This window comes from Oncorhynchus clarkii, chromosome 10, assembly GCF_045791955.1.
Source record: "Oncorhynchus clarkii lewisi isolate Uvic-CL-2024 chromosome 10, UVic_Ocla_1.0, whole genome shotgun sequence".
In the NCBI taxonomy this organism is placed as follows: Eukaryota; Metazoa; Chordata; class Actinopteri; order Salmoniformes; family Salmonidae; genus Oncorhynchus; species Oncorhynchus clarkii.
In genome coordinates this window covers 47,458,248-47,481,044 of record NC_092156.1, presented here as the reverse complement: position 1 = coordinate 47,481,044, position 22,797 = coordinate 47,458,248, and the positions used below count along the sequence as shown (strand labels likewise).

Genomic DNA, 22,797 nt, shown 5'->3' with positions numbered 1-22,797 from the left:
CTGGGTCTTCCTTTCCTGTGGCGGTCCTCATGAGAGATAGTTTCATCATAGCACTTGATGGTTTTTGCGACTGCACTTGAAGAAACCTTGAAAGTTCTTGACGTTTTCCGCATTGACTGACATTCATGTCTTAAAGTAATGATGGACTATAATTTCTCTTTGCTTATTTGAGCTGTTCTTGCCATAATATGGACTTGGTCTTTTACCAAATAGGGCTATCTTCTGTATACCATCCCTACCTTGTCACAACACAACTGATTGTCTCAAACGCATTAAGAAGGAAAGAAATTCCACAAATTAACTTTTAACAAAGCACACCTGTTCATTGCAATGCATTCCAGGAGACTACCTCATGAAGCTGGTTGAGAGAATGCCGAGAGTGTGCAAGGCTGTCATCAAGGCAAAGGGTAGCTAATTTGAAGAATCTCAATTTTCTTATGATTTGTTTTAACACTGTTTTGGTTACTACATGATTCCATATGTGTTATTTCATAGTGTTGATGTCTTCACTATTATTCTATAATGTATAAAATAGTAAAAATAAAGAAAAACACTGGAATGAGTAGGTGTGCCCAAACTTTTGATTGGTACTGTAGATACAATTATTTTAATAGTTGGTTATTCCCTGAGAACACTATAACATTTGTTTTTCAAATCCAATTACTTTCAGTCAAGTGTAGTTGGAAGGAAATAGGAGCCAATTTAAGTAATCTCCCTTGATTCTGCGATGTACCTGATTGATGACCCCACGCTGTTGTGTAAACATGTTCCTGCATGCTGGACCTTCTGAGATTCCTCACATAGTTGATTCATACCAATGTAAACATACATAATGTCTGAACATACTCTCTGAACAGACATAGTGAGGCCCATTCTTGAATAACAGTAGGTCCAACAGCTCTCCTGTCATGCCCTCACTGCACTGAGGGAACTAGTGATGTCACCAGGTTACTCTACCAGAAATACCTGGACATACTCAAATACACAAACACCTTCCAATCTGATGTTCAAATGGGTCATTTCCTGTGTCTCAGACCTTAGGACATCTAGCCACCCAGACTAATAAACAACACTATCAGCTGTGGCAGATGATCTCTTGGTTTAGTAATGGTATAGCTATATCCTCAGTAAGCAAAGCCTGATGCTTGGCATGTGAGACCAAATGGGATTAAAGGGATAGTTCAATGAAGCCTTTTATCTACTTCCCCAGAGTCAGATGAACTTGTGGATATTTTTCAGATATATATCTTCGTCCAGTATCGAGGACGTTAGAGGTAGTTTGGCAAGCCAATGTTAACTAGCATTAGCAGAATGACTGGAAGAATACAGGAACAGCTAGCATGCTATTTTTGTCCCACAGATTTCCAGTCATTGCGCTAACGCTAGATAGCCATTGTACTTACTTTAGTTAGCAACTTACTGTATACTAGACGCAGAGACGTACAAATGGTATCCACAAGTTCATCTGACTCGGGGTTGTAGATAATTGCCAACGCCAAAATCCCAAATGAATATCAGACATGTTAAGCAAACTCAAAGGCCAAAAGCTGAGTTAATTTACAACGTTTTGTTGTCGATTACAAAAGGGGGAGGGGGGCCTCTTTCCTATTCATTGCGATACCCTGTGAGGATTAGACCATCAAGATCAGCCACAGCACCAACAACAGGCTGTGGAACATCACTGTTGTTCATATTTACATTAGATCAGGGTCCTGACTCTCTCACTGGGGGTACTGGGGCGGCAGGTAGCCTAATGGTTAGACTCTTGGGCCAGTAACCGGAAGGTTGCCCGATCAAGTCCCCGAGCCGACAAGGTTAAAAGTCTGTTGTTCTGCTCCTGAACAAGGTAGTTAACCCACTGTTCCTAGGCTGTAATTGTAAATAATAATTTGTTCTTAACTGACTTGTCTAGTAAACTTTTTTTTTAATTTATGGAGCATTTTACTTCAGTTGGCTGTTGGTATTTTTAAACCATTTCTGGTAAAAAAAGAAAAAAAAGAAAAAAAAAGAAAGTTGTTTGCTGATTGAATAATTGGATTGAGAGACGGACAACAGCGTCTAAAACAAGAGAGTTAGAGTTAGGCCAGGGAAGGAGGATGAGGTCCGGGTATAAAGAGTGATGTCAGCAGTCAGAGACTACACTCTCTGACCACCGGACATATACAAGGAGTTTGAGCATCAGAGGTGCGCTGATACCTTTCGGAAAAGGTAAGACATAGCCATCCTTTTTGCTTCTTCTGGTTTGAGTCTCGAATTCCTGCTGACAAAACCTCTGTAATGTAGCTGAAAGAAGTTGGTAAATGCTTTCATTTATAAATGTAGCCCTCCATTTACATTTTGAAATTGGGACATCTGTGTTCATGGGTAAAGTGAACTGTTATTTTGATTTATTTATTTATTTGATTTAAATATGTATATATATATATATATATATATATATCAGCTTTCATATTGCAGATAGATTGTAGCTTCCATCAATGTATCAATGTTCCATCTGCATCACTTCCAATCCCCCATATATATTTTTGATCATATATATATATACATATATATATATATATATATATATATATATATATATATATATATATACACATAGATACTTATACATACACACATATAAAAACATACATATACATGCATACATATACATACATATACATACATAAATACGTACCTTTTTAAAATATATTTTCGTTTATTACTGTCTAACCCTACCACCCATCCCCTAATTGGAGTAAAATAGTGAACAACAACGCTTAGGCTTCTACTTTCAGATTATACATACTATATACATTTTATGGACACAGTTTATTTGACAATAGTTTTATTTTGTTTGTTTTTACTCCTGTCCTTCCTCGACTCTCAACCTCTCCCATTTATTTCTGATGTCCTTCCTCGACCCTCAACCTCTCCCATCTATTTCTGATGTCCTTCCTCGACCCTCAACCTCTCCCATCTATTTCTGATGTCCTTCCTCGACCCTCAACCTCTCCCATCTATTTCTGATGTCCTTCCTCAACCCTCAACCTCTCCCATCTATTTCTGGTGCCCATCCGGTTTGATTTCCATTTGCCATTTCTTTCAAACTGTGCTCTTTCACAAAAGTTTCTAACCCATTTACGTTTTACGGACATGAATTATCTTGTTATTATTTGTTGTTATTAGTCCCAACCTTCAGCTCCATTCAACCCCTCCCATCTATCTCTTAACACCATCCATATTCAACTGTGCTGTGATGTTCCACAAAAGTTGTTTCTACATATTGCAAATTGAAAATAAACATTTTTGCTAAAAGTATTATTATATTATTGATCGATTTGACTATGACTTTTCAGATCACCCAGTAGTGTTATCTGCATAGTTAGCTCCAGGCAACAAAATCTGCAGAGCTGAAAGTGAACTGTCGCCTTTAATTGAATATTACACGCTCCACAACCATGAGCCTCAAATGTTATGTTCGAAAACACTCGTGTCTAGCCTGTTAATACATGTCAGTCTGATTTAGTAGGGGATAGTAAAAGGTATTAGTGAATTACTTGGTAAGGATTATTTTGGTCATTCAGGTCAACGATGGAAAAGCAGCGTTTCATCCTTCCTGTAGTTGCATAACGTTTGCAACACTCAGGTTTATAACTACTCGGTCTCATTAATTGATATCTGACACTGGAAATGTAGGTGTGTTCAATCTCTGTCAGCCTTCTGGTATTGTCCGCCATTTGTAGGAGAAATGTACTACTATTCCATTGCGGGACATATCTCTCTTATGAAGACAGCTGACTGCTGACAATCCAGTCCAGTCTTAACCTCATGTAGACGACTGAAATATAGTCAACTACTACCTGTAAAATGGTGCACTGTCTCTGCATCACTCTCCAAATGCACCTCGAGAAGGGCACTCTCCATGGTCCTGATCTCATCAATTGATTGAATACCGGCATGGTATTGAGATCCGGACCGTGGACAGCACCATTCTTGAGTATAGAAAGTGATGCAGTACCAAATTACAAACACGAGAAATGATCATTCCCACTGGGCACACAATGGTTGATTCAATGTTGTTCCCACGTCATTTTAACGAAATTACGTTGAACCAACATTGAACGTCAAGTCTGTGGCCCAGTTTGTACACTCTTAGAACAAAAAGGTGCGAAATAGAACCTTAAAGGGTTCTTCGGCGTTCCCCATAGGAGAACCTTTTGAAGGACTCTTTTTGTTTGCAGAGGGTTCTACCTGGATCCAAAAAGGGTTCTCCTATGGGGACAGTCAAAGAACCCTTTTGGAACCCTTTTTGTCTAAGTGTGTAGTGACTAGTTGACTAAAACCAGTGGAGGAAAGTGAAGACCATCCCCCTCAGTGAATTGAATTAAATTAAAAAAGAGAAACATAGATACAACTATAGTAAATATATTCACACCACTGAACCATGTCACAAAACCTAGGAGGCTCATGGTTCTCGCTTCTGTCCTCCTCTGGGTACATTGGGCTTATAAACCTAGGAGGCTCATGGTTCTCACCCCCTTCCATATATAGTTCTCACTTCTGTTCTCCTCTAAGTACATTGACTTCAATAAAAAACCTAGGAGGCTCATGGTTCTCACCCCCTTCTATAGACTTACACAGTAATTATGGAAACTTTCAGAGGACGTCCCCCAACCTATCAGAGCTCTTGCAGCATAAACTGACATGTTGTCCACCCAATCAAAATAACAGAGAATGAATCTAGTACTGAAAGCATAAGCTACAGCTAGCTAGCACTGCAGTGCAGAAAATGTGGTGAAAAGACTATAGTTGAACACTTATGAACAAATTCAATTCTTCGAATATGAAGGTAGAAGCAAAAGAGAGAGAGAGAGAGATAGCTATATTTGGTTGTATTTTTTTTTTAAACGTTCGCTTAGCTAGAAAATGCAGTTAGCTAATTTAGCCTACTCAAACACAAACAGAGAGGGATGCTATGTTAGCTAGCTGGCTATGGCTATCCAACACTGGAACTCTTCCAAGTGAAGGTAAGTGAAGGTAAACTTTTGGTTTTATTAATGTATTGCCACTGGGACCCACCGGTGTCACTGCTAAACTGCTTTCTGACTGTACACTGTACTGCATGATTGTAGCGTTAGTTCTAGTAGCTATGTTGACGATGATGTGACAACGATGTAGGCTGTGTGTAGCAGTTATAGCGGTCATGATATTGTCACGCCCTGGTCTTATTATTTTGTGTTTTCTTTATTATTTTGGTCAGGCCAGGGTGTGACATGGGTTATTTATGTGGTGTGTTTTGTCTTGGGGTTTTTGTAGGTTTTGGGATTGTGGTATAGTAGAGTTGTCTAGGTAAGTCTATGGTTGCTAGTGGTTCTCAATCAGAGGCAGGTGTTTATCGTCTCTGATTGGGAACCATATTTAGGCAGCCATATTCTTTGAGTGTTTCGTGGGTGATTGTTCCTGTCTCTGTGTTTTGCACCAGTTAGGACTGTTGCCGGTTTTCACGTTTGTTTTTTTTGTTGTAAATTGTTCGTATTTTCATCTTTCATTAAAGATGTTTATGAATAACCACGCTGCATTTTGGTCCGCCTCTCTTTCACCAGAAGAAAACCGTAACAGATATGAAGGTTTAGCTTGGAAAGTGTTTTTTGCCTGGTCAAAGATAGCTGATGTGTTGTGCACTGAAGTACACAAGTGAAAGGAAAAGCTGAGAGGAGGAGGGTGCGTAGATAGTTTGCGAGAAATAATTATATATACAATGAACAAAGTGATCATGCTGTTTTTATGTGGCTGCTATGAAAGTGAACTGTGCTTGCGTGTGATCAGGGGTGTATTTATTCCGCTGGTTCTGTTGAAAAACCTTTCTTAAACGAAAGCAAACAGAATGAAACGGGGATAAAAAAAATACAGAAATCTGTCTCATTGAAATTCACATTTGCGACTGTTGGACTAATGATTACTCCCTAGATCAGCTAGATGCAGGCAAGAGTGTGCAAGGCGGTGTTGAATGTCACCTTGATTATTCAAAATTATCTACGTTAAAAAACCTTCATGGGAAAATCAGAGTATCAGGGGAAATCAGAGTGGTAGCCTAAACCTACATGGAGCTGGGTGAATGGAATATGAATGACAGTCATCCAATATGCTGTAATAGAAATAAGGCCATGCTAATCCTCCCTCATCTTAAACGGCACAGACCGCCGCTGACTAAAACTTATTCTTCAGTTCAACTAAAATTAGATTCTTCTTTTTACTCCTCTTATGTGTATTGATACTGTTATGATCTCATGTCATTATATTCATCTATCTGTTGTAAATCTTTCAGGAAAATAAGACACCTTGTGACCTTGTAAATGCTTTTGGGGGGGGGACTATGGTCAGTGTGTGGAATCCATCAGGGACGTGAGGATGAAAACCCTCCTTTTAGATTGACTTTGAGCAGTGAGAAGAATAGTGTGACATAAGAATTACGCTACTGTGTAATTCCTGCCCGGGTACTTTGAGGTTTTGTCCCGGTTTTCTGTGCAGTCTATTGGATGAGATTTGTCATCCAATAGACTGCAGCAGTGCGAAAAGACAATCCCCAGCCAAGATTTGGCTCAAGGTAACTCACAGTGATGCTGTAATCTCATTCCACCAGATTAGCCATCCGCCTTTCCTTTGGCACTCGACACTGACGGAGCATCCTTCCGTCTCATTGCTGGATTACGCCCTGATTACGCTCTGATTACGCCCTGATTGTGATCTACATTCACCTTTTTGTTGTGTCATTTTTACAAAGTCACACATTGCACATGTTTTTTTTGTTTGTTTTTTTGTCTTCCACAGAAATATACCTGAAGTGGCTGTAGAATGGCTAAGTGAGTCAAACCTTTTCTGTTACAGGGTAGCAACACTCTATGTTACATACCTTTCTATTTCATGTAGGCCTAGCTGATATAACCTTACTTGCTGGTATACTTTAAATGGAGCAGAATAAGAAAAGGTCTCTAACAAATATGGCAAGCAATACTTTTAAGAGCTCCGAGGACTGCTGACTACAACCGGAGAAAGCTCACACCAGAAATAACTTGGGTCCTATCCAACGCTGAGCACAGGCATATTAATAACGCAAAGTGTTACCGTTCACAAAGGGTTTGTCTGTTTTGTCGGAGACATTAGGCTTACCTCGGACTTTTCATCTCTCATAAGAAAAACTCCATAGAGCAGTGTTTCTTCCAAAGGTTTTTATGACATTGGTTGCCAGAAGGTGCTAATCAAAGTCAATGAATAGGTTTCCCCTGATGAATTATGAAAGGAAGGCTCCATTCAGTTCAACAGTATTGGAGAGAGAGGCAGACAAGGCTGCAGCTTTGACTTGAGCATCTGTGATGACCCCAAGCTCTATGTGATGAATGGTCACTCATGCAGAGTGGCTTACAGCCCAAGTCAAATCCAGTCGGTTAGGTAAAACTACGCTCAAGGGTTAATTCCTCAGCTCTGCTCTTGTAAGACGACATATGACCATGACTTACGCCCCCCTGCCATCAGGCTGGCCTGACAAAACACATTTTACAAACTCAGGATTGGGAAACATTTTGGACAAAACATGCCAGTTATCATCATTTAGTTATCATCATTCATGTTTATTTCAGGTTGTGTCGTCATCAGTTGCACAACTGCACACATTTGATGAACTGTTGATTTGACCATTTGTCTTTTTCACTACTTGGAATGAACTTTGTGTGTTTTTTGAATCCTTTCAGAATGTGCCAATTATACAGTGAAACGTTTTGAATGCTGCTGAGTTTGACTGTTTCCTTTCTCTTTGATCTTTGCTAAGGTTATACAAGAAAACCTCTGGGAATGGCACAGTGAGTGAAAACCTTTTTCCGTCTCCCTAATAATACTTGCCCCACGGAAATAGAGACCATCGCCTATTTGTGATGAACGTGAAAGAGCTCCAGCTACATTCTGCGTTGACATTTTTGTTGTTGTTGTTGTCTTCCTTTCTTCAGCTCACCCTTTACCTGGGAAAGAGAGACTATGTCGACCATGTTCAGAATGTGGACCCTATCGGTAAGTCTTACTTATTAGACTTCGCTCTTATGTATCGTATCCAGTTTTGATATTTGTGTTGAGGGGCAAATCTCTCAAATCTCTACCCATCGGTGTTACAGAGGGAGTGGTGAAACTTGATCCTGCAAGCCTTGCAGGCAGGAAAGGTACACTTTCTTTCACAAAATACCTTCTTTTTTTTTTCTTTTTTTACAGAGAAGTTGCTCGTGTTAGCCATTCTGCGGAATGATAACGCACTGGTTCATGTTTATCCTGTTCTCTCCAGTGTTTGTGAAGCTGGCGTGTGCCTTCCATTACGGCCGCGAGGACCTGGATGTCATTGGACTGTCCTTTAGGAAAGACATCTGGGTCAAGCACATCCAGTTGTACCCTGATGCTGGCCACAAACCCAACCTCACTCCCATGCACGTTTGCCTGCTCAAGAAGGCAGGAGAGCAGGGCCGTGCCTTCACTTTCGATATTGCCACAAACCTTCCCTGCTCTGTCACACTCCAGCCAGGACAAGATAATGCTGGAAAGGTAGGCCCTTGCCTTGATAATAGTTGTTGTTGCTTTTGTTTTTTTACCCCAGATAGATAGAATTCCATGATTCGTTATATTTACATTGACCTTTTGTGTACACCTAGGCTTGCGGTGTGGACTTTGAAGTCAAGACGTACATTGCAACTGAGGCAGACCCCGAAGAGAAACTTGATAGGAAGTGAGTGGCTGTCCAAATCTTTGTGTCGTTTATTGAAATATTTTACGCACATTAGGGATTCTCTGCATGTTAAAACCAATTTGTTTCTTTCTGACCTTTTTTCCTCTCTGCCTCCCTGTCTCCCTCCCTTCTTCACTTTGCTCATTTCCCCCTCTGTCTTTTGTAGGGACACTGCCCGCATGACCGTCCGTAAGATCCAGTTTGCCCCAGACGAGACTGGTGCTCCTGGGCCCAGGGCCGACATCTGCAAGAGCTTCATGATGTCGGACAAGCCTGTCCACCTACAGGCCTCGCTGGAAAAGGAGGTAAGTTACACAGAAGGCCTCGCTGGATTCTACAGCGCATCCACCGTAGCAACTTTATTGGAAAACATAATGAAAAGGGGATGCAGACATTAGACAATTTTGCCTTCTTATTGATGTCAGATCTACTATCATGGAGATCCGATCGACGTCAACATCAAAGTAAAAAATGAAACCTCCAGAACAGTGACAAAAATCAAAATCATAGGTAAGTCTATCACCACTGATTCTGATTCTAAACTAAAATGGTCTACTTCATTTGGTAACGGTGGTCTCTTTCCTTCAGTTGAGCAAACTACAGACGTGGTTCTCTACTCCGCAGACAAATACACCAAAACCGTACTTTCTCAAGACTTTGGGTGAGTGGACAGAAACCCACCCTCAGGCAAGGTCCCTCTCCACCTTGTCTTTTATGGAGTGCTCTTCCCCTGATGCTTTGGGTCCTAACAACTCCGACCTTCTCTTACAGAGAGACAATAGATGCCAATAGCACATTCAATAAATCCCTTGCCATCACCCCCCTACTGGCCGAAAACAAGAAGAAGCGCGGCCTGGCGCTGGAAGGCAGACTGAAGGACGAGGACACGAACCTAGCCTCTAACACTATGTGAGTGGCAGTCCGTTAATATTATCACATTCAGATCTAGACTGGAACAACCTGAGTCCATCTCTCACCGTCTTCTCCTTTCCCCCAATTAGTATTAGAGCCGGTATGGATAAGGAAGTGTTGGGAATCTTGGTCTCCTACAAAATCAAAGTCAACTTGATGGTGTCTTCGGGAGGGTAAAGGCTTAGCTTAAAAGTTTTTGTTGTTGTTGTTTGTAAGCCAATGTCATGCTTTCCATTGAATTGGAGGAAAATAACACATTCTAATCTGCTATGTTCTTTACCCCCATTCAGCTTGTTGGGAGGTCTCACAGCCAGTGACATACAGGTGGAGCTCCCGCTGATTCTCATGCATCCCAAACCCCAAGGTATACAAATAGTATGACCTAATAAATAATACGATTTGCCATGTCTAATAATCTCTGTCAAAGTAGAGCTGATGGGCTGAGGGTGCAATGTCTCTCTCTCTACTCATTCAGAGTTGCTGCTAATGTAACCATTCTACTCTTCTCCCTTCTACCATAATGAACCCTATTACACGAACAGAAGTGTAAGCATAAAATTATAGAATACAACGAACAAGCATGTATTAGTAGCATACACCACAGTATTCAGCTTAAGTGTTGTTTTTTTGAATTGCCTTATGAGTTTGTGTTGTTCTCATGTTTCCCCATACCCAGAGTAGAAACCTCTAAGGGTGAAGGTGATCTTCTATCTGACAGACTTATAGACCCTACTGTACAGTAGACATACCTTTGATGTGAAGTGCCTGTTGTTCATTGTTGGGCTGTTGAACTCTGGTCTTTATAGAGGCCAGGCTGTGCCCTGGATAGAGTTAGCAGGAAGGCACCCGCGGTTGTATTTCAATGAAGTAAAACAACAACTGTAGATTACTCAGGATATCCTGTGACTAAATCGAATCATTGTAATCGTGGCATTACTTCAGGACCAGAGTTCACTGCCTCAGTTCACATGTCATTCACTGTAGTCATCTGTGACAGTCACCAAGCAGCGATATTGATTGTATATGTTTTGTGAATCCCCAGAAGGGAAGTTACCCTTGAGGTTGAGTAAATTCCCTCAGCAGTAGAGAAAAGAAAGAGGGACTGCAAAGACGAATGGAGCAACGCCGTTGACAGCTGCTCAGATTGAGACTGACGAACAAACCAAAGAAGAAACAGGAATACCTCATAAGAAGAACCATCCATCAAAAACACACGATATTGATTTATTTGACTATTACAGACATGTCTTCAGTTGTGGTTTTGTGAGCTTGTACTGTATGTTGATATCCAGCCATGCATCTGAATCATAGCGCTTTACCATTCACTTAGTACTTCTCACATAAATCCATGGGGGGGAGTCAACGATCACATCCAACCAGTGGCGACGCGTCATTCAGGGCAGCTGAGGCTGTTTTGAACCAGTTTTTTTTTGTTAGCCTGTTTTGCATGTTATTTTGGCATTCATACGTGTCACATATCAGTTTGCAAATAATGTAAAACATGGTCTTTTTTTTGCTTTCTTGAGCAAGGCAGCTCCTAAATGCAGGTGTTTCAGCCTAGCTCAGTACTTTTTATGGTGGTGGGGCAGCCAGCGGAAAATATGGAGTGTAGGATTTGTTCTCTAGTTGCGCCGTGATTGCCTCAGTGTTCTGTCACTCATGGGGACACTATGTGACTGAAAAATCTATGGGTGGAGCTTGAAATTTCAATCCCCTTGAGTGCTGCCATAGACTTACATTAGAAGTGCCCATCCAAGAAGGCTCAAGGTCATTAGCCACAGATAAAATGACGTTAAATCACGTTATATCTACCGTAGCTTTGATTGGACTGATCATGTGAACATCATACTTTCAAAATCTTAGCTAGCAAGCTAGACAAGCAGTCATCATCATGCATCAAGTCGGTAATCTACTGCCAAATCCTTTTCAATCATTGAAGAGAAATTACAGATAAAACGTATCGGTGCTCATCGGCTATTGGACATTACACAACAAGTTGGAAATGGCAAATTCAACAATGAGTGCTCACTGCAGCCCCGGGTTCGATCCCAGGTTGTGTCACAGCCGGCTGTGCCCGGGAGACCCATAAGGCGGCACACTATTGGCCCAGCGTCATCCGGGTTAGGGGAGGGTTTGGTCGGCAGCAATGTCCTTGTCTCATCGTGCTGTAGCAACTCCTTGTGGTGGGCCGGGTGCCTGCAAGCTGACTTCGGTCATCAGTTTGACAGTGTTTCCTCCGACACATTGGTGCGGCTTGCTTCCGAGTTAAGTGAGCAGTGTTTCAAGGAGCATTGCGGCTTGGCTCTCAACCTTCGCCAAGTCCATAGGGGAGTTACAGAGATGAGACAAGATCGTAACTACCAATTGGATATCACGGAAAAAGAGGGAAATGTCAGACTTCAGTGAGTTCAAGACGACTGGGAACTCAGATAAAACCAGTTCTGACTGGGAAATACAGAAAATAAGTTTGAATGGTCATCCAACTCGGAATTCCAAGTCGGAATTTCGGGCCTCTTTCTAGAGCCCACTAGAAAGACTGCCGCGCCACCTTCCTGTTCAAGTGAGCACAGCACAACAAGGTGAGTCCAAAAATGTATTTTATGCTGCTGCATAAATTATGTTATAAGCCAGGGAGATATGTATACTGTAGCCAAGAAAGTAATATTAAGTGTACAGTATGTTGTGTAGTAAGCTGGTAGTTTCCCATGTGCCTCACCCTAAAAATGTGGTCCCTTTCCTCCTTCATAACTTATCCTACTGTTATGACTTGATGGTGCACATGTAGCCTATAGCCTGTTTTAGAGAAATGTCATCATCAAATATTGTAAGAGCTTTCACTGTCTGCTTATATGTCCCCTTTATTTATCCTACGGTTCTGACTTGGTGTACAGGGAGAATACTGTAAGAATTATGTCACTGTACATTTACTAAACAAATAGTTACATTGTAAATGAGGCTGAATTACCTGTTTCGTTGCCAGACAAACCTCCACTGATAGCCAGGTGTAACTGTGGTAAGGATTCACGCCATAGTGCTGATAAGAAAGCTCTGCTTTATGCAGTCCATAAAAGTTTGTGGGCACCATTTGTCACCGATATAGTGCAATGAATGTATTGTTAAGTGTTGTGTAGTGGCTTTGCTTGCATGCATAATTATATATATTTTTTGGCCCAAACAAGATTGACATGATAAAATTGCCACTGCATCCAACATACAGGGGGGTTTATTGGTTTGTCAATAAAATCCTACTCATAAACTACTCCAACCGACACGGTGTCCGGTAGTTTATCACATTCAAAGAATTGTGTTTTTCTGTGAGATGTATGTATGTATGTATGTATGTTTTTGGCTGATAAGTAATTGAACCAAATAAAAACACCACATATCTAAGATTGCTTTTTCAACCATTCATTGCAGTGCATTTAGGTGAGATGTCCATGGCGCTGAACTGGCATCGGGTAATGAGGGGTCTTCATAGCAATAAATGTTTTATAGCGTTCTCTAACATACACCAGGCACAAGTCCAGCAAACCATGTACATTTTTTCAATACTTTACTACAATAAAAAAACATTTAAGTACAGTGCCTATCATAAGTACTCACCCACCCCTTGGATTTTTTGGTCGATGATCTACACAAAAAACTCCATAATGTCAAAAACATCTAAAAACATTAGGAACACCTGCCCATTCCATGACATAGACTGACCTGGTGAATCCAGCTGAAAGCTATGATCCCTTATTGATGTCACTTGTTAAATCCACTTAAATCAGTGTAAATGAAGGGGAGGAGAAGGTTTAAAAAAATGATTTTGAAGCATTGAGATGATTGCGACATGGACTGTGTATTTGTGCCACTCAGAGGGTGAATGGGCAAGGCAAAATATTTAAATGCCTTAGAACGGGGTATTAGGTAGTAGGTGCCAGGTGCACCGGTTTGCTTCCCCAAACTTGAAACTCAAGCGCGGCCTATGGGCTGACCAGGCCACCAGGTGTCTCCCTATCTTCCTGTGTCTCAGGCAGTGCAAGAGCTTCCTGGTGGAGGAGAAAATGATAGTGAGAGTGATCCTGAACGGTGCTGTGGAGTCTTATCAGGCTATCTGTATCTGCTGGCCCTCCGCTGCATCTCAGCAGGCGACGCCAGCACCATTCTCTGCTGTAGCCAGGCCTTCATCTTCCTACTCTCCTGGATCGGTCTCAACGACCACTTAAAATCAAATCAAATCACATTTTATTGGTCACACACACATGTTTAGCATATGTTATTACGGGTGTAACGAAATGCTTGTAATTATTATTGAAATTTTTCGTGGGTGTAAGCAGTGGCGAATTTAGGTATAGGCGACATGGGCAGGCGCATAATAATAATATAACAAAAAAAACTATTCGGAATGGTTACAATCGGTTTTCTATCGTTCATTTGCACGTCATGTCAATGATATCATGTCACCGTGGGGGACTGTGGGTCAATTAACCTCGTCAGAGTGGGCACCCTGATTCTAGTTTGTGAGCTAGGCAGGCTACTGCCTGGGAAGGTCTCCCACTCAGAAGTACAAGATGGGGAGGGGGGCGGGGGAAGGTTGACCTCAGGTCTCCCCACTGGAAGCCCGAGGTAGGGGGAGCGGGGGAATCTATCAAAAAGCGCACCTCTGGGCCTCCCAGGTGGCGCAGTGGTTAAGGGCACTGTACTGCAGCGCCAGCTGTGCCACCAGAGACTCTGGGTTCGCGCCCAGGCTCTGTCGTAACCGGCCGCGACCGGGAGGTCCGTGGGGCGACGCACAATTGACCTAGCGTCGTCCAGGTTAGAGAGGGCTTGGTCGGTAGGGATATCCTTGTCTCATCGCGCACCAGCAACTCCTGTGGCGGGCCGGGCGCAGTGCACGCTAACCAAGGTTGCCAGGTGCACGGTGTTTCCTCCAACACATTGGTGCGGCTGGCTTCCGGGTTGGATGCACGCTGTGTTAAGAAGCAGTGAGGCTTGGTTGGGTTGTGTATCGGAGGACGCATGACTTTCAACCTTCGTCTCTCCCGAGCCCGTACGGGAGTTGTAGCGATGAGACAAGATAGTAGCTACTAACAATTGGATACCACGAAATTGGGGAGAAAAAGGGGTAAAATTCACAAAAAAAGAAAAAAAAGAAAAGCGCACCTCTAACTTTGTACAGTACTAATGCAATTAGTGTGCTGCCATCCTGTTAGAAGGTAACAGATTATTTTATTACAATGGTTCAATTGGATTTTCATTGTGTGCAATGGTGTTATTTGTCCCCTAGTGGATGTTTCTGGTACTTAGAAAGACAACGCAAACAGGAAGTAGAGAATTTGTTCTGCACACATAGAAGCAGCTACAAACAACGCTACGGTGCAGGTCTTTCAATGTAGTTATTTCTTGTCACGCTTCAGCCTTGGAAAATATTTGTTTTTTCACAACATAAACGTTTTCAATATATTCATTCAAGAAAAGTCACGCCTTGGGAGTTTTATTGAAGACTTAGTTGTTAGCTATCTGTCTAGTTTTGCATGGGAACGCAACTCAAGGGCAAAATAGTGAAAAAACATCAACACAGCGGGCTCAAGCACAAGAATAACTGCACACGGTGGTTATGTTTCTACGTTCATCAGCCAACAAAGCCTCTTATCCTAGGGAAGACCAGCAGTCTACGATGCAACAACCAGAGTCAGGTGTTCAACAGAGAGAGATGGAAGAGCCTCTTCAGCACATTGGGACCAAGTCTCAATCTACAAGATCAAGGTCATCAAAACAGTCAAGCAGATCCTCAACGGCGAGTTCTGCAGCCATCAAAGCACGCGCACAAGTCTCTTATGCTGAGAAGGAAGCTTCTGTGATGAAACAAAAGGCAGAAATAGAGGCCAGCTTGTTGAAGCAAAAAGCTGACCTCGAGGCAAGTTTATATGTTCTCCAAGTTGAGAGAGCAGCTGCTGCTGCGTTGGCTGAAGCTGCAGCCTTTGAAGAAGCTGTAGAAGCAGAACGCAGAGAGCTTCGCAAAGAACTAGACACAGGGACACAGCCCTTAAGTCCAGTCCAACGTACATGTGAGTATGTGCAACAACATGCTAGGCCCTACTTTGCTGAACTTCCATTTGAAGTGGAGAAACAAGAGCTTAGTGTTGACCCAGCTACATGCCATAATCCAGTAAGTAGCAAACAACAGAACATGAGCAGAGACTCTCCGTTCAAAAGAAAGGAACAGCAGCATGGTGGAAATGGAAAACCAGCCCAATTCCAGTCACACACACAAAACTTCCTTGAGTCACAAGTGGCACCAGACCTCATCAAGTACCTACTACGCCGTGAGATGGTGAGTTCCGGACTCCTGAAGTTTGATGATCGTCCTGAAAATTATTGGGCATGGAAAGCATCCTTTCTCAATGCGACCAGAGACTTGAATTTATCAGCCGGGGAAGAGTTAGATCTAATTACAAGTGGCTAGGGGCAGAGTCATCTGAGCAAGCAAACAGAATTAGATCTGTCCATATTTTCAACGTTAACAGCAGGACTTAACATGGTCTGGCAACGACTAGAAGAGTGCTATGGTACACCCGAAGTGATCGAGAATGCACTGTTGAAGAAAATTGATGATTTTCCAAAACTGGCTAACAAAGACAATCACAAACTAAGAGAACTAGGTGACATTCTTCTTGAACTGGAGTGTGCTAAAGTAGAAGGGTACCTTCCAGGCCTCGCTTATCTGGACACATCTCGGGGGGTAAACCCTATTGTAGAGAAACTTCCATTCAGTTTACAAGAAAAATGGATAGCACAGGGATCCAAATATAAGGAGGACTATCGGGTAGCATTCCCACCATTCCCGTTCTTCTCAAGATTCATCAGGAACCAGGCGAAAATTAGAAATGACCCCAGCTTCACCCTCTACACCTCAACTAACCAGGTGCCCATGAAAAGTGAGAAACCTGCCAGGTACAGCAGCAAGACACCTGTGACTGTATACAAGACAGATGTGTCATCTGAGGCCTCAGACCACAAAACCAAACCCAGTAAGACAAAGGTTGAAAACCCTGACCATCACTGCCCAATACATAACAAGCCTCATCCTCTTAAAAAGTGTTGTGGGTTTAGATACAAAACTCTAGATGAGCGCAAATCATATCTCAAAGAAAATGGCATTTGTTTCCGATGTTGTGGGTCAACTCAGCACAGAGCTAAAGACTGTAAGGTTTCAATCAAGTGCTCTGAGTGCGACAGCGACAGGCATCTTGCTGCTCTGCATCCAGGCCCAGCCCCTTCATATACAGACACCGCTACAGCAGAGACGGAGCATGGCGGGGAGCAAGGTGACGATGCTCTTCTATCTGTCACCTCAAAGTGTACAGAGATCTGTGGTGAGGCAGTCAATCCAAGATCATGTTCAAAAATATGCCTAGTCAAAGCTTATCCGGCTGGGAAAAGAGAGAAAGTTGTCAAAATGTATGTAGTGCTTGATGAACAGAGTAACAAATCTCTGGCCAAGACAGAGTTTTTCAGTCTCTTCAACATCAATGACAACTCTGCTCCATACACCATGAAGACGTGTTCTGGGGTAACAGAGACTTCAGGCAGGAGAGCCGTCAACTTCATGGTGGAGTCTATAGATGGACACATGCAGCTCACTCTCCCTACTCTGATAGAGTGTGATATGATGCCAGACGATAGGATGGAGATTCCCTCCCCCGACATTGCGTATCATCATCCCCATCTGCAACCAGTTATGGACAAAATTCCAGTAGTGGACCCAGACGCTCCCATCCTCCTGCTCTTAGGACGAGACATCTTAAGGGTACACAAGGTACGAGAGCAAATTAATGGGCCCCACGACACTCCTTATGCACAGCGACTCGACCTCGGGTGGGTCATCGTGGGTGAGGTCTGTCTGGGAACGGCTCACCGACCAGCCAATGTTAACGTGTTCAGGACAAACATACTTCAAAATGGTCGCACATCCTATCTGAGCCCTTGCCCTGACATCATCCAGGTAAAAGAGAACTACAACAGCGTAGCTCAGAAACACATCTCTCCCTCTACAGTGCACTCGAGAGATCCAATCACAACTGTGAACATAGACAGCCTGGGATGTTCCGTGTTCGACAAAACACAAGACGATGATAAACCAGCACCATCAGTGGAGGACAAAGCCTTCTTGGACATTATGGACAAACAGGTTTTCCAGGATGATGGAAACAACTGGGTGGCTCCACTACCCTTTCGCCCCACTAGACGTCGCCTCCCTAATAACAGGGAGCAGGCCATGAACCGTCTCACATCACTTCGCAGGACTTTAGACAAAAAGCCTGACATGAAGAGTCATTTTATTGACTTCATGCAAAAGATGCTGGATAACGACCAAGCCGAACCTTCACAGCCACTAGAGGGAGACAAAGAACGTTGGTATCTGCCCATATTTGGTGTTTACCATCCACAAAAGCCTGAACAAATAAGAGTAGTATTTGACTCCAGTGCTAAGTGTCAAGGCGTGTCACTTAACGATGTTCTGCTCAGTGGTCCAGACTTAAACAACACACTCTTGGGTGTCCTAATGCGTTTCCGCAAGGATTGCATTGCACTAACAGCAGATGTGCAACAAATGTTTTACTGTTTTGGTGTACGAGAGGATCACAGAGATTACTTAAGGTTTCTCTGGAATGAAGACAACAACCCAGATAGAAACATAACCGAGTACAGGATGAAAGTGCATGTATTTGGGAACAGCCCTTCACCAGCCGTAGCCATCTACTGCATGAGACGAGCAGCGCTACAGGGTGAGAAGGAACACGGGTCAGAACCCAAGCAATATGTAGTGAGGAACTTCTACGTCGATGATGGTCTGACATCAGTAGCTACTACAGAAGAAGCTATCAACATTCTAAGAAAAACACAAGCAATGTTGGCGGAGTCCAACATGAAACTACACAAGATTGCATCCAATAGCAAAACAGTTATGGAAGCCTTCCCTATGGACGACCGTGCAAAAGACTTAAAAGATCTGGACCTAGGAGTGGATCCTCTTCCCTTTCAACGGAGTCTGGGACTTTCCTGGAACCTGGAAACAGACAGCTTCTCATTCCAGGTGTCCCACAATGAGAAGCCTTTTACGCGGAGAGGCATCCTGTCCACAGTGAATAGTCTTTATGACCCCCTTGGGTTCGTGGCTCCAATAACAATGCAAGGTAAAGCCTTAATCAGAGAACTCTCTTCTGATCAGAGTGAGTGGGATGCCCCTCTTCCCACAGAAAAAGAAGAGGAATGGAAAATGTGGAAGGAATCTTTGATGGAGTTGGAACATATGAATATTCAGCGGACCTACATCCCAGTCTCCTTGTCTACCACTCAAAGAAGAGAGCAACACATCTTCTCGGATGCCTCTACAGTAGCCATAGGAGCAGTAGCCTACCTGAGAGTTATTGACTCGGAAGGTCAATGCCATGTTGGATTTGTCATGGGGAAATCAAAATTGGCCCCTCGTCCGGCCCACACTATCCCACGCCTAGAACTGTGTGCGGCTTTGCTAGCTGTTGAGATGTATGAACTGATCAAAGACGAAATGGACATTGATGTACATGCAGCCAAGTTCTACACAGACAGTAAGATAGTTCTCGGTTACATCCACAATGTCACCAAAAGATTCTACGTTTATGTTGCCAATAGGGTAACTCGCATCAGGAAGTCTACCCATCCAGATCAGTGGTGCTATGTAAACACTGACAGCAATCCAGCAGACCATGCAACCAGGCCCATACTTGCTGCGCTCTTAAAACACACTAGTTGGTTCTCAGGTCCACCGTTCCTGACCCAAACAAACTCGAGTAAGCCTGAGAACATCAATTTTGACCTTGTAGAGCCTCACAAAGATGCAGAGATTCGACCAGACGTCACTGTCTTTGCCTCTAAAGTTTCTGGAGCTCAACTCGGCTCTCATCGCTTTGAGAGGTTCTCAAGCTGGAAAGCTCTCAATCGAGCCACAGCACGACTCATTCATGTTGCCAGATCCTTCCATGAAGGTGCAGACAACAACAGCTGCAGAGGCTGGCATGACTGTAATAAACCATGCAGTACAAGTGAGTTGTTACAAGCCAAAACAGCAATCATTCACTGTGTGCAACATGAAGCCTTCAGAGAGGAATTCAAATGCATTGAAAAAGGAAAAGAGTTCCCAAAGCAAAGTACACTCAAAAAGCTGAACCCAGTGATTGATGAGGATGGGTTGCTGAGGGTGGGAGGCCGCTTATCCTCCGCTGACATGTTACAAGACGAAAAACATCCTCTCATCATCCCACTGACACATCATGTTGCCACTCTGCTGGTAAGACATTATCACGAGCAAGTGGCTCACCAAGGCCGTCATTTTTCAGATGGAGCTATTCGAGCAGCAGGCTTCTGGATTATTGGGAGCAAACGTCTGGTCTCTGGTATCATTCACAAGTGTGTCACCTGCCGCAAGGTTAGAGGGAGGTTAGTTGACCAAAAAATGGCTGACTTGCCTGCAGACAGACTCACATCTGAACCACCATTCACCAGCGTTGGACTTGATGTGTTTGGACCATGGAATGTCATAACTCGTCGCACTAGAGGTGGTAGTGAAGACTCCAAGCGCTGGGCGGTGCTCTTTACATGTATGTCTACTAGAGCAGTCCATATCGAGCTTATCGAATCCATGTCCACATCCAGCTTCATCAACGCGCTGAGGCGTTTTTTCTCTATCCGTGGTCCAGCAAAAGTGCTACGCTCTGATCGAGGTACAAACTTTATAGGTGCCTGCAGGGAACTGGGTATCGACACAAATGACTCAGAACTGACTAAATACCTCTCAGATAAGGGATGTACTTGGATATTTAATCCTCCACACTCGTCTCATATGGGTGGTTCTTGGGAGAGACTCATTGGGGTTGCCAGACGTATTCTTGATGCTATGCTGTTTCAGACGGGCTCCACTCGTCTCACACATGAGGTCTTGAGCACTCTTATGTCTGAAGTTATGGCAATAATCAATGCGAGACCCTTAGTGTCAGTATCAACCGACCCTGACATGCCTACCATTCTCACACCCTCAATGTTACTTACACAAAAGACCAGCGCTACCTCAGCCCCTTCTGGATACTTCAGCATGAACGACCTTCATGGAAAACAGTGGAAGCAAGTCCAGTGTCTCGCTGACACCTTTTGGAAAAGGTGGAGACAGGAGTACCTGACAACGCTGCAGAGACGCAGAAAATGGACAGCAGAAAAGCCAAATGTAAAAGTGGGAGATGTTGTCTTATTGAAAGACAGTCAGGCACACAGAAATGACTGGCCAGTCGGGCTTGTGGTAAAAACCTTTCCCAGTACTGACAAAAAGGTTAGGAAAGTAGAACTAAAAATTGTCAAGCAAGGAGCTGCTAAGGTGTTTCTGAGACCTATCTCAGAGATTGTTGTTCTTCTTTCTGAAGCATTCTAGAGACAAAAGATAAAAATAGAAAGGGCATTATTTGTTTCTTGATATGTTTTATTTCATAGTGGCACAATTTCATTATACCAGGCGGGGAGTGTGCTGCCATCCTGTTAGAAGGTAACAGATTATTTTATTACAATGGTTCAATTGGATTTTCATTGTGTGCAATGGTGTTATTTGCCCCTAGTGGATGTTTCTGGTACTTAGAACGACAACGCAAACAGGAAGTAGAGAATTTGTTCTGCACGCATAGAAGCAGCTACAAACAACGCTACGGTGCAGGTCTTTCAATGTAGTTATTTCTTGTCACGCTTCAGCCTTGGAAAATATTTGTTTTTTCACAACATAAACGTTTTCAATATATTCATTCAAGAAAAGTCACGCCTTGGGAGTTTTATTAAAGACTTAGTTGTTAGCTATCTGTCTAGTTTTGCATGGGAACGCAACTCAAGGGCAGAATAATTAGTAATGCAATTTAGTTTGTGTTCTCTTCTTTATAAGTGTGTTATTCTATTTGTGTATTTGTGTGATATAGGATTTGTGCAATTTAGTGTGTATTTTGTTAGCAATAGGGTAATAGTGTAATAATTTGATTCTCTTTTTTATTTGTATTTATATACCCCAATTTGTTTCTATTTGACTTTGTTACTTATTTTTGATATTTCATAGTCTTATTTTTGTATATATTTTTATATTTGTATAGTTTTAAATGTTCTGATTATTTTTTTGTGTTGTTCCAAATGTCTGAATAAAACACAAAGCATCTATAGATTTAGATATTCACTCGAGCATCGACACTCGCATCAAATTTTCAACGGTATAGATTTCACTTCACACCTCGGGTGCATTCAGTATGACAGAACGTTGTTCAACGTTTAATTCAATGGAAAAGGTACTGTACTGAAAGACCAGTTGAAGAACGGCCAATTAGAGCACACTGGAAGAAGTTAAGCAACACTAAAGCTACATTTAAGAAACATATAGTTTACTTAACTGAAGTTACTTTGAAAAACTACTTTGTGATAAAATAATCATATTTAAATCTAAAATATCATTGAACAGATCATTCTGGAGACAGATGTTAAAATAATGTTTAATTTAACCTATTAAACACAAAAACTATGTATCTAGTGAGAATTAGGAAGGCCTGATGCCGAAAAAAGAAAGGAAATTCTTGCCTACTTCCTATTTTATTTTTGCAAAAGAAGTATTGTGCAGTTCCAGTAGTTAGCTACAACGCTATATGGCAAAAAAAGTTATGAACTACTGAAAACACTACCCACTGTAAATTTCAATTTAGTTCAACTTCCACCAAGCTACAGCAAAATGTAGTTGAACTACGTGATTATGGTGGCCCAAAGGGCGATTGTGTCACACCCTTATTGATCAGGCCACACCCACCCAACACAAATACCTCAAAAGCTGCACAGTAATGGAAAACTAATTTAAACAGTAATTTTGTAAAACATTTTACTGCAGCATACTGTAAATTATGGTGCATTGTGGGAAAATGTTGTGACCAGGGAAAGAATTGCTGTTTGTTGAATGGTACGGTATGTCCATCCCACAGAATACAGTACCGTACTGTATTTTTGGAGCTAGTTCCACCCATTAGTGAGACTGCTGTACCAATTTAACTGGTATGTGGTCGTAGTAATGCCCCATTAATTTAAAATGTATAAGGAACACATTGGTGTGGCAGCAA

At 42.4% G+C, this 22,797-nt stretch overlaps 1 protein-coding gene across 2 annotated transcripts; it reads left to right on the top strand.

Moving 5' to 3' along the window:
* The first annotated feature begins 2,131 nt into the window (after positions 1-2,131).
* LOC139418665 (arrestin-C-like) lies at positions 2,132-13,009 on the top strand. 2 transcript variants are annotated; one of them, XM_071168297.1, is made up of 14 exons: positions 2,132-2,208; positions 6,811-6,842; positions 7,805-7,835; positions 7,980-8,040; positions 8,142-8,186; positions 8,306-8,559; positions 8,667-8,740; positions 8,907-9,045; positions 9,166-9,250; positions 9,329-9,401; positions 9,512-9,649; positions 9,742-9,825; positions 9,943-10,016; positions 10,695-13,009. In XM_071168297.1, the coding sequence occupies exons 2-14, from the start codon at positions 6,835-6,837 to the stop codon at positions 10,736-10,738; spliced, it is 1,110 nt and encodes a 369-aa protein (XP_071024398.1). In that variant the 5' UTR covers positions 2,132-2,208; positions 6,811-6,834; the 3' UTR covers positions 10,739-13,009. The 2 variants fall into 2 exon arrangements, with proteins under 2 accessions (XP_071024398.1, XP_071024399.1); XM_071168298.1 differs by having other exon boundaries at positions 10,195-13,009.
* The last annotated feature ends 9,788 nt before the right edge of the window (positions 13,010-22,797 follow it).

Coding starts and splice junctions, on each gene's coding strand:
- LOC139418665 (XM_071168297.1), top strand. Junction 9,402..9,511: donor GTACTTTCTCAAGACTTTGG/GTGAGTGGACAG, acceptor CTTCTCTTACAG/AGAGACAATAGATGCCAATA. Junction 10,017..10,694: donor CATGCATCCCAAACCCCAAG/GTATACAAATAG, acceptor GTGAATCCCCAG/AAGGGAAGTTACCCTTGAGG.